Source organism: Bombina bombina, chromosome 1 (assembly GCF_027579735.1).
Source record: "Bombina bombina isolate aBomBom1 chromosome 1, aBomBom1.pri, whole genome shotgun sequence".
NCBI classification, from domain to species: domain Eukaryota; kingdom Metazoa; phylum Chordata; class Amphibia; order Anura; family Bombinatoridae; genus Bombina; species Bombina bombina.
This window is the reverse complement of record NC_069499.1, coordinates 1546477887-1546490519: the sequence shown is the minus strand read 5'-3', so window position 1 is coordinate 1546490519 and position 12633 is coordinate 1546477887. Positions and strand designations below refer to the sequence as shown.

Genomic DNA, 12633 nt, shown 5'->3' with positions numbered 1-12633 from the left:
ACCATGTAATGACACATACAGGGAGCAGTTATATAGATTGTAGTCACACACAAGGGCAGTTATAAACCGTGTAATGACACATACAGAGAACAGTTATACAGCCTGTAGTCACACACAAGGGTAGTTATATACCATGTAATGACACATACAGAGAGCAGTTATACAGCCTGTAGTCACACACAAGGGTAGTTATATACCATGTAATGACACATACAGAGAGCAGTTATACAGCCTGTAGTCACACACAAGGGCAGTTATATACCATGTAATGACACATACAGAGAGCAGTTATACAGCCTGTAGTCACACACAAGGGTAGTTATATACCATGTAATGACACATACAGAGAGCAGTTATACAGCCTGTAGTCACACACAAGGGCAGTTATATACCATGTAATGACACATACAGAGAGCAGTTATATAGCCTGTAGTCACACACAAGGGCAGTTATATACCATGTAATGACACATACAGAGAGCAGTTATACAGCCTGTAGTCACACACAAGGGCAGTTATATACCATGTAATGACACATACAGGGAGCAGTTATATAGATTGTAGTCACACACAAGGGCAGTTATATACCATGTAATGACACATACAGGGAGCAGTTATATAGATTGTAGTCACACACAAGGGCAGTTATATACCATGTAATGACACATACAGAGAGCAGTTATATAGCCTGTAGTCACACACAAGGGCAGTTATGTACCATGTAATGATACATACAGAGAGCAGGTATATAGCCTGTAGTCACACACAAGGGCAGTTATTTACCATATAATGACATATACAGAGAGCAGTTATATAGCCTGTAGTCACACACAAGGGCAGTTATATACCATGTAATGACACATACAGAGAGCAGTTATATAGCCTGCAGTCACACACAATGGCAGTTATTATAATATACCATGCAATGACACATATAGAGAGCAGTTATACAGCCTGCAGTTACACACAAGGGCATTTATATACCATGTAATGACACATACAGAGAGCAGTTATATAGCCTGCAGTCACACACAAGGGCAGTTATGTACCATGTAATGACATATACAAAGAGCAGTTATATAGCCTGTAGTCACACACAAGGGCATTTATATACCATGTAATGACATATACAAAGAGCAGTTATATAGCCTGTAGTCACACACAAGGGCAGTTATATACCATGTAATGACACATACAGGGAGCAGTTATATAGATTGTAGTCACACACAAGGGCAGTTATATACCATGTAATGACACATAAATGGAGCAGTTATATAGATTGTAGTCACACACAAGGGCAGTTATATACCATGTAATGACACATACAGGGAACAGTTATATAGCCTGTAGTCACACACAAGGGCAGTTATATACCATGTAATAACACATACAGAGAGCAGTTATATAGCCTGTAGTCACACACAAGGGCAGTTATATACCGTGTAATGACACATACTGAGAGCAGTTATATAGCCTGCAGTTACACACAAGGGCATTTATATACCATGTAATGACACATACAGAGAGCAGTTATATAGCCTGTAGTCACACACAAGGGCATTTATATACCATGTAATGACACATACAGAGAGCAGTTATATAGCCTGTAGTCACACACAAGGGCAGTTATGTACCATGTAATGACACATACAGAGAGCAGGTATATAGCCTGTAGTCACACACAAGGGCAGTTATTTACCATATAATGACATATACAGAGAGCAGTTATATAGCCTGTAGTCACACACAAGGGCAGTTATATACCATGTAATGACACATACAGAGAGCAGTTATATAGCCTGCAGTCACACACAATGGCAGTTATATACCATGCAATGACACATACAGAGAGCAGTTATACAGCCTGCAGTTACACACAAGATCATTTATATACCATGTAATGACACATACAGAGAGCAGTTATATAGCCTGTAGTCACACACAAGGGCAGTTATGTACCATGTAATGACACATACAGAGAGCAGGTATATAGCCTGTAGTCAGACACAAGGGCAGTTATTTACCATAAAATGACATATACATGTACATATACATATATATTCCCAGCAATGCTGTTGAAGATCAGTGCGCCGGCAATTGCTAAACCCATCACAACCCTAATTAACGAATCCTTGGTGTCTGGATACATACCCAAACTTTGGAAAACTGCAAGAGTAGTGCCTATCCATAAAAGTGGGGAGTTAACCTTGGTTTCTAATTATCGTCCCATAGCTTTGCTCCCAGTATTGTCAAAAATTTTAGAAAAATGCGTCCATACGCAACTTTGTGAGTATTACCAACAATCTAACTATCTGACCCCTGATCAATCAGGTTTTCGCCCGAATCACTCCACTACAACTGCCCTCCTAAAAGTTTGCAACAACATCCAAACTGGCATGGAACAAGGAGACCTAACTGGAGCTATTTTCCTTGACTTTGCAAAGGCCTTTGACACAGTAGACCACGATATACTACTGCTCAAACTAAAAAACTCAGGTATTGGTGATCGTCCGCTAACCTGGTTTCGATCATATGTATCGGATCGATCACAATATGTCTCCATTTCTGACAGTGACTCCCTCTCCCGGTCACGTGTGGTGTTCCCCAAGGATCCATTCTCGGCCCCCTGCTATTCACATTATTTATAAATGATCTGCCTAATGTCTGCAAATCCTCAACTGTACACATGTACGCTGACGACACGGTAATCTATGTAAACAATTCCGATCTACCGTAGCTTGAAGCAGTGCTCCAAGACCAATTCACAGAGGTAGAAAAGTGGATATCAAAAAACAAACTCTTCCTAAACACTGACAAAACTGTCACAATGATCTTTGGAACAGGGCCTAAATTACACAAATTACAAAATTCCCATCTACGCATCAAAACAAAATCCAATTGCACACTGACTGCAGTCCACTCTTTCAAATACTTGGGTATGTTGTTAGACCCCAATCTATCTTTTGGCCTCCACATAGAAAAACTTGCCTCTAAACTTTATCCAAAACTAGGTGCCCTGTACAGAAACAAATCTTGCCTCAGCCCTACAGTAAAGGAAAAGATTGTACAGCAAATGCTGATGCCTATCATGGATTACGGGGACGTAGTATATGCACCTGCACCGCAAACTCACCTTAATAAACTAAATACGTTATATAACTCGTTCTGCCGCTTTGTGCTACAATGTAACTATAGGACCCACCATTGTGACATGCTAAAAGAACTAAACTGGCTGTCGCTGGAATCCAGACGCTCCCTCCATCTTTCTTGCCTTGTGTTTAAGAGCATTTCTGGGAAGCTCCCACCCTACCTGAGCAGAATGCTCTCCCCGGCTATTCCCACCTCCTATAACCTCCGATCCAATACCAGCACATTATTTAGCTTGCCTCAATACAAAAAGAAAGCAGCTCGATCCTCCTTTTCCTACAGAGCACCACAATTATGGAACAACCTCCCGCACACTTTCAAACCTTCCCCAAGCCTAATATCCTTTAAGAGATCCCTCTCTACATATCTCAAAACAGAATGCATCTGTCATGGTTGATTAAATACCTGTTCTATGTTATTTTTTTTTTTTTTTTCATATATTGTGTATTATTATTGTTTTTTGTATTTTATTGTACCCTATGTTATCAATGCAATGTCTTGTGGACCCAGGACATACTTGAAAACGAGAGAAATGTCAATGTATCCTTCCTGGTAAAATATTTTATAAATAAATAAATAAATGTTATAAATAAAATATACAGAGAGCAGTTATATAGCCTGTAGTCACAAACAATGGCAGTTATATACCATGCAATGACACATACTGAGAGCAGTTATATAGCCTGTAGTCACACACAAGGGCAGTTATATACCATGTAATGACACATACAGAGAGCAGTTATACAGCCTGCAGTCACACACAAGGGCAGTTATATACCATGTAATGACACATACAGAGAGCAGTTATACAGCCTGCAGTCATACACACAAGGGCAGTTATATACCATGTTATGACACATACAGAGATCAGTTATATAGCCTGTAGTCACACACAAGGGCAGTTATATACCGTGTAATAACCCATCCAGAGAGCATTTATATAGCTTGCAGTTACACACAAGGGCAGTTATATACAATGTAATGACACATACAGAGAGCAGTTATACAGCCTGCAGTCACACACAAGGGCAGTTATATACCGTGTAATGACACATACAGAGAGCAGTTATATAGCCTGTAGTCACACACAAGGGCAGTTATATACCATGTAATGACACATACAGAGAGCAGTTATACAGCCTTTAGTCACACACAAGGGCAGTTATATATCATGTAATGACATATACAGAGAGCAGTTATATAGCCTGTAGTCACACACAAGGGCAGTTATATACCATGTAATGACATATACAGAGAGCAGTTATATAGCCTGTAGTCACACACAAGGGCAGTTATATACCATGTAATGACACATACAGTGAGTAGTTATATAGCCTGTAGTCACACACAAGGGCATTTATATACCATGTAATGACATATACAAAGAGCAGTTATATAGCCTGTAGTCACACACAAGGGCAGTTATATACCATGTAATGACACATACAGGGAGCAGTTATATAGATTGTAGTCACACACAAGGGCAGTTATATACCATGTAATGACACATACAGGGAGCAGTTATATAGCCTGTAGTCACACACAAGGGCAGTTATATACCATGTAATGACATATACAGAGAGCAGTTATATAGCCTGTAGTCACACACAAGGGCATTTATATACCATGTAATGACACATACTGAGAGCAGTTATATAGCCTGCAGTTACACACAAGGGCATTTATATACCATGTAATGACACATACAGAGAGCAGTTATATAGCCTGTAGTTACACACAAGGGCATTTATATATCATGTAATGACAAATACAGAGAGCAGTTATATAGCCTGTAGTCACACACAAGGGCAGTTATGTACCATGTAATGACACATACAGAGAGCAGGTATATAGCCTGTAGTCACACACAAGGGCAGTTATTTACCATATAATGACATATACAGAGAGCAGTTATATATCCTGTAGTCACACACAAGGGCAGTTATATACCATGTAATGACACATACAGAGAGCAGTTATATAGCCTGCAGTCACACACAATGGCAGTTATATACCATGCAATGACACATACAGAGAGCAGTTATACAGCCTGCAGTTACACACAAGGGCATTTATATACCATGTAATGACACATACAGAGAGCAGTTATATAGCCTGCAGTTACACACAAGGGCATTTATATACCATGTAATGACACATACAGAGAGCAGTTATATAGCCTGTAGTCACACACAAGGGCAGTTATATACCATGTAATGACACATACAGAGAGCAGTTATATAGCCTGTAGTCACACACAAGGGCATTTATATACCATGTAATGACACATACAGAGAGCAGTTATATAGCCTGTAGTCACACACAAGGGCATTTATATACCATGTAATGACACATACAGAGAGCAGTTATATAGCCTGTAGTCACACACAAGGGCAGTTATGTACCATGTAATGACACATACAGAGAGCAGGTATATAGCCTGTAGTCACACACAAGGGCAGTTATTTACCATATAATGACATATACAGAGAGCAGTTATACAACCTGTAGTCACACACAAGGGCAGTTATATACCGTGTAATGACACATACAGAGTGCAGTTATATAGCCTGCAGTTACACATAAGGGCAATTATATACAGTGTAATGACACATACAGAGAGCAGTTATACAGCCTGCAGTTACACACAAGAGCATTTATATACCATGTAATGACACATACAGAGAGCAGTTATATAGCCTGTAGTCACACACAAGGGCAGTTATGTACCATGTAATGACACATACAGAGAGCAGGTATATAGCCTGTAGTCACACACAAGGGCAGTTATTTACCATAAAATGACATATACAGAGAGCAGTTATATAGCCTGTAGTCACACACAAGGGCAGTTATATACCATGTAATGACACATACAGAGAGCAGTTATATAGCCTCACAAACAATGGCAGTTATATACCATGCAATGACACATACAGAGAGCAGTTATACAGCCTGCAGTTACACACAAGGGCATTTATATACCATGTAATGACACATACAGAGAGCAGTTATATAGCCTGCAGTCACAAACAATGGCAGTTATATACCATGCAATGACACATACAGAGAGCAGTTATATAGCCTGCAGTTACACACAAGGGCAGTTATATACCGTGTAATGACACATACAGAGAGCAGTTATACAGCCTGCAGTTACACACAAGGGCAGTTATATACAATGTAATGACACATACAGAGAGCAGTTATATAGCCTATAGTCACACACAAGGGCAGTTATATACCATGCAATGACACATACAGAGAGCAGTTATATAGCCTGTAGTCACACATAAGGGCAGTTATATACCGTGTAATGACACATACAGAGAGCAGTTATATAGCCTTTAGTCACACACAAGGGCAGTTATATATCATGTAATGACATATACAGAGAGCAGTTATATAGCCTGTAGTCACACACAAGGGCAGTTATATACCATGTAATGACACATACAGGGAGCAGTTATATAGATTGTAGTCACACACAAGGGCAGTTATATACCATGTAATGACACATACAGAGAGCAGTTATATAGCCTGTAGTCACACATAAGGGCAGTTATATACCGTGTAATGACACATACAGAGAGCAGTTATATAGCCTTTAGTCACACACAAGGGCAGTTATATATCATGTAATGACATATACAGAGAGCAGTTATATAGCCTGTAGTCACACACAAGGGCAGTTATATACCATGTAATGACACATACAGGGAGCAGTTATATAGATTGTAGTCACACACAAGGGCAGTTATATACCATGTAATGACACATACAGTGAGTAGTTGTATAGCCTGTAGTCACACACAAGGGCATTTATATACCATGTAATGACATATACAAAGAGCAGTTATATAGCCTGTAGTCACACATAAGGGCAGTTATATACCATGTAATGACATATACAGAGAGCAGTTATATAGCCTGTAGTCACACATAAGGGCAGTTATATACCATGTAATGACATATACAGAGAGCAGTTATATAGCCTGTAGTCACACACAAGGGCAGTTATATACCATGTAATGACACATACAGAGAGCAGTTATATAGCCTGTAGTCACACACAAGGGCAGTTATATACCATGTAATGACATATACAGAGAGCAGTTATATAGCCTGTAGTCATACACAAGGGCATGTATATACCATGTAATGACATATACAGAGAGCAGTTGTATAGCCTGTAGTCACACATAAGGGCAGTTATATACCATTTAATGACATATACAGAGAGCAGTTATATAGCCTGTAGTCACACACAAGGGCAGTTATTTACCATAAAATGACATATACAGAGAGCAGTTATATAGCCTGTAGTCACACACAAGGGCAGTTATATACCATGTAATGACACATACAGAGAGCAGTTATATAGCCTGCAGTCACAAACAATGGCAGTTATATACCATGCAATGACACATACAGAGAGCAGTTATACAGCCTGCAGTTACACACAAGGGCATTTATATACCATGTAATGACACATACAGAGAGCAGTTATATAGCCTGCAGTCACAAACAATGGCAGTTATATACCATGCAATGACACATACAGAGTGCAGTTATATAGCCTGTAGTTACACACAAGGGCAGTTATATACCGTGTAATGACACATACAGAGAGCAGTTATACAGCCTGCAGTTACACACAAGGGCAGTTATATACAATGTAATGACACATACAGGGAACAGTTATATAGCCTATAGTCACACACAAGGGCAGTTATATACCATGCAATGACACATACAGAGAGCAGTTGTATAGCCTGTAGTCACACATAAGGGCAGTTATATACCATTTAATGACATATACAGAGAGCAGTTATATAGCCTGTAGTCACACACAAGGGCAGTTATAAACCATGTAATGACATATACAGAGAGTAGTTATATAGCCTGTAGTCACACACAAGGGTTGTTATATACCGTGTAATGACACATACAGAGAGCAGTTATATAGCCTGTAGTCACAGGGCAGTTATATACCATGTAATGACACATACAGAGAGCAGTTATATAGCCTGTAGTCACAGGGCAGTTATATACCATGTAATGACACATACAGAGAGCAGTTATATAGCCTGTGGTCACACACAAGGGCAGTTATATACAGTGTAATGACACATACAGAGTGCCAACACAAAAGGACAGTAATGTACTTTTCATTTACACATAGAGAGAGCAGTTATATAGCCTGCAGTTACACACAAGGGCCGTTATTTACCATGTAATGACACATACAGAGAACAGTTATATAGCCTGTAGTCACACACAAGGGCGGTTATATACAATGTAATGACACATACAGAGAGCAGTTATATAGCCTGTAGTCACACACAAGGGCAGTTATATACAATGTAATGACACATACAGAGAGCAGTTATATAGCCTGTAGTCACACACAAGGGCGGTTATATACAATGTAATGACACATACAGAGAGCAGTTATATAGCCTGTAGTCACACACAAGGGCGGTTATATACAATGTAATGACACATACAGAGTGCAGTAATGTACTTTGCATGTACGCATAGAGAGAGCAGTTATATAGCCTGTAGTCACACATAAGGGCAGTTATATACCATGTAATGACATATACAGAGAGCAGTTATATAGCCTGTAGTCACACATAAGGGCAGTTATATACCATGTAATGACATATACAGAGAGCAGTTATATAGCCTGTAGTCACACACAAGAGCAGTTATATACAATGTAATGACACATACAGAATGCAGTAATGTACTTTGCATGTACGCATAGAGAGAGCAGTTATTCAGACTGCAGGTGGGAACATAGCATGTAATCAGGACCGTCTTTAACACAGGGCAAAAGGGGCAGCTGTCCTGGGCCCAGTTTCTGGTTCATACCAGACTGCTGATGTGACATGGGGAACACACACATTCAGTCCTAATACTGTCACAGTTCAAAGTACTCTGCTTATATTTTTTTTAAAAACTGTGCCAGACCGTGCCGGTGTCATGTGACATGCCAAGCTAGTGCCATGTGCTGTTTTAGATGTGCACTGTGCAGCACTGAATGCTAAGCCCTAACTCGGCATCCAGCCATTTCCCACTGCATCAGAAAAGGTCCTACTGGGGTTACCACTGTTACCAGGTAACTGCTCTGGTGGTGGGGATTGTTTCTGGGTAGGGCTGACTGTAGGCGCATGCAGCAGAAAGCTGGAGCGGCAGGAACATGAGGATTTGAGCATCTGTGCAGCTGCACTGCTCTCTTCAGTCTTGAGGCTGTTTGACTCATCTCACACTGTATCTATGCAGCCTTGGACAGACAGCATCCAGTCTACTGGTCCCCTTAGCCCTGCTCTTTCTGCTGTGGCCCTAAGATCAACTAACTGAAGTTTGTTAGGGGAATAGTGCTTTGTAGAAAGGTGTCAGTGGGAAGAATAAGTGAGTGCACACACGCCCCTCCCCATGCAGCATTGTCTAGTTCAGGGTGAGAGGGAACTTGTTCCTAGCAAAGAAGCGACATGTGCTGGTGTGGCTGATGTATAGCGTCATGCTGATACTTCACACATTAATGTAAGGTTTATTTTTACAGTTTTTATTTTTTCTCTGTCTCAGATTTTACAGCTTCCCATAGTAGTTCTGCTGTTCCAGTCAGTAAACTAATATTTGTCTGCACCTCCATGCTTCCTCCTTTACCTTGCTTTGCTCCTGTTGGCTGCCCTAAATCTCTTTAACCAGGTAACCTCACACCAGAATCACATTCAAAAGAATATTAAATGAATCCACAGTGGAGGAATTTATATATTTATTTACTTATTAGTACTGCTTAGGTCCAGTTTCACATATTGCAATTTTTTTTTTTTTAAATGATTAGCCCAGCAGTGGATGATCCACCGCTGGGCTAATAATAAAAAAAAAATTGATTTATTTAGTTGTTTTTTGGGATGTTGGGGTGGAGAGCGAAATTGCATGGGGTGGGGGGGGGGGGGGTCGGGGCGCAAGAAAATTTTTGCCCAGGGTCCAATCAATATTAAAGACGGCCCTGCATGTAATGATATGACCATAGTAATGTAGTCACATACAAAACATTATAACTTGTTGCCAGTGACTGCCAATAGGCAAGAGTAGCAAAAAAGTAGAAAATCTGCCTTACATTCTATGTGCACCAGTAAATCCCTGAGTATAGCTGGGTTTCTACTTTAGTAAACTCTGGGCCCCTAGCAGCTACTCTTAGAAACCATCTTGGTCCAACTTATATATTTCAGTTATTTTAAAGGGACACTCAGATAGAGCACACAATTTTCCATTTTACTTATAATATTAATTTTGCTTTATTCTCATGGTATGCTTTGTTGATGGAGCAACAATGCACTACTTGGAGCTATCTGAATACATTGTTAAGCCTATAACAATAGAAATAAATGGGGGCCACCAATCAGCAGCTAGCTTTTTTTTTTTTTTTTTTTTAATCAACTATTTTATTGAGTTTTCAAACAAATATCCAAGAGGGGTAACATTACAAACTGTTACAGTAGCATATATGTAGGCAGGCAGTTCAAGTGATTGATGTTATCCAGTTCCAAACCACCAATCTTATCTTACTGATATCATGGTTACAGTCAATTGTACACAAGCAATTAATTACTCCATATAGAGGTACATCTACTGAGGGGGGGTTACACACTGTCTATACACTTGACATCAATTCTGACAATTCTATCAACGCATATGTTTTCATTTCATTACATGGAGTAAGAGGTATAGAGTGTTATATTGTTATATGTCTTACTGTGTCAGTGAGTAGGTCTCTGTTCCCATATGTCAGCAGCTAGCTTTTAGCTCCTGAGCCTACCTAGATATGCTTTTTAACATATAATACTAAAAGAATAAAGCAAATTAGATAACAGAAGTAAACTGGAAAGTTGTTTAAAATTGAACTGTCTATCTACACTTTACATAAGCTGAATACCACAAACATTCAGCATGTTTACTTTCTAAGACTATGTTCAACTGCCTTTGGTAAATCCCAAACCTCAATGAAACATATAATATCCCTTATAAATAAGCCCTTATCCTGACATTGCATCTCTCTTCTTGAGGTTGGTAATTTGGTGGTGGTGCGGATTTGGGGGGTATTGTTCAAGTTCACTACTGTGAGATTAATTAAACAAGACACTTCTTTGTTTCCAGTATTCAGCACAAAATGTACTTACCTCTCATCCATATAGGTCCTGCCTCACAATCCTTATAATTGACTGCACCTTTGCACATATAGGAAAAACACATCTGGAAACACATCCATAGAATGCAGATCAGCATCAAGAAAGACAGATATATGAGCAGGTCCTTCTCCCATATATACAGTTCTTCAGTGAAGGCACAGGTTATCAAGGCACAGCTGAACAATAGGACATTAGAACCAATAAGACCAGACAGAACTCGCCCACCTTTCTTCCATTTTTCTGGTGGTGGTCCATCTCTTAGAGATGCTGCTTTCAGTTCTGAAATAGAATCAGATGAGTGCAAGTCCTGACTTTTCTCCATATTAACTAGGTCAATAAGTGTTCTTTGTACCAGTTATCTGTGTATGTGGATTGCTGCCCACTCTCTGTCCTAGCTCTCCCTATCTGTGTTAGTTCCAGTACTATGTCTATAACAGAGTCCACAAGTCCTCTCCCAGTGCCAGCACTAGTCAGTGTCAGTTTCCACTTCTGATATTAGCTCTTTTATTAGTTATATCTGACTTATGCCCACTGGACTTTACCTGTCTTCATTCCATAAATAACAGTGCTCCAATTAATATCAGTGCCCATTGCCTATGAATCACTGAACACTCTCTGTAAAAGGTATTGTTTTGTTTTAGTTAGTAAGAGCTGTCTTTCTGTTTGCATTGATGTTGGTGCCAGAATAATAGAAGAGGAACATTTAGGAGGAGCTGGGACATAAATAAAAAAAATATTGACAAAATGGTGATAGAGAGAGTAACCTCAGAGCTAAGGAGGAGCGATGACTCAAATTAGACAGCAATATTCATAGATAATTCTCATAAAGAACATGAAATGGTGCCAGGGATTGGTGCCTACAGCTTAGGTGTGACTCTGGTATGTGTTTGTATGTGGCCATGCCAAGCAAAATCATATCTGGGCACCCACAAAACTATAAATTAGCTGCCATTAGAACAAGATGCCTGTTTTTTACAGAATATTACATGCTAACTACACATTGGGCTACACAAGTGGCACGCTATCGCTAGAGCGCAAACGATATTGAAATATCGCAGACACAATAATTTTCACGCGTATTGCAAGTTGAGATTAAAAATGTTTGTTCGAGTGCCAGATTACGAGTTTTGCGTTTTGAGTAGCTCGGTAATAACTTGCAAGTTATTTCCACCGCTCAGCTTTAATAGCGCTGCTATTACAGGTTTTCCAAAAACCTGCGTTAGCGGGCAATATGGTTGCGTTGAGCTCCATACCGCACATAAATACCAGCGCTGCTTTGAGCTGGT

The 12633-nt window shown here is 39.7% G+C and overlaps 1 protein-coding gene across 1 annotated transcript in view; it reads right to left on the bottom strand.

The window, feature by feature from the left end:
* Window positions 1-11989, bottom strand: part of LOC128655029 (proton channel OTOP2) — a 68552-nt gene extending 56563 nt beyond the window's left edge. Inside the window, exon 1 of the mRNA XM_053708877.1 lies at window positions 11339-11989. Within this exon, the coding sequence (XP_053564852.1) occupies window positions 11339-11669 (331 nt within the window). The 5' untranslated portion in view covers window positions 11670-11989. The remainder of the gene's footprint in view (window positions 1-11338) is intronic.
* Between the last annotated feature and the right edge of the window lie 644 nt (window positions 11990-12633).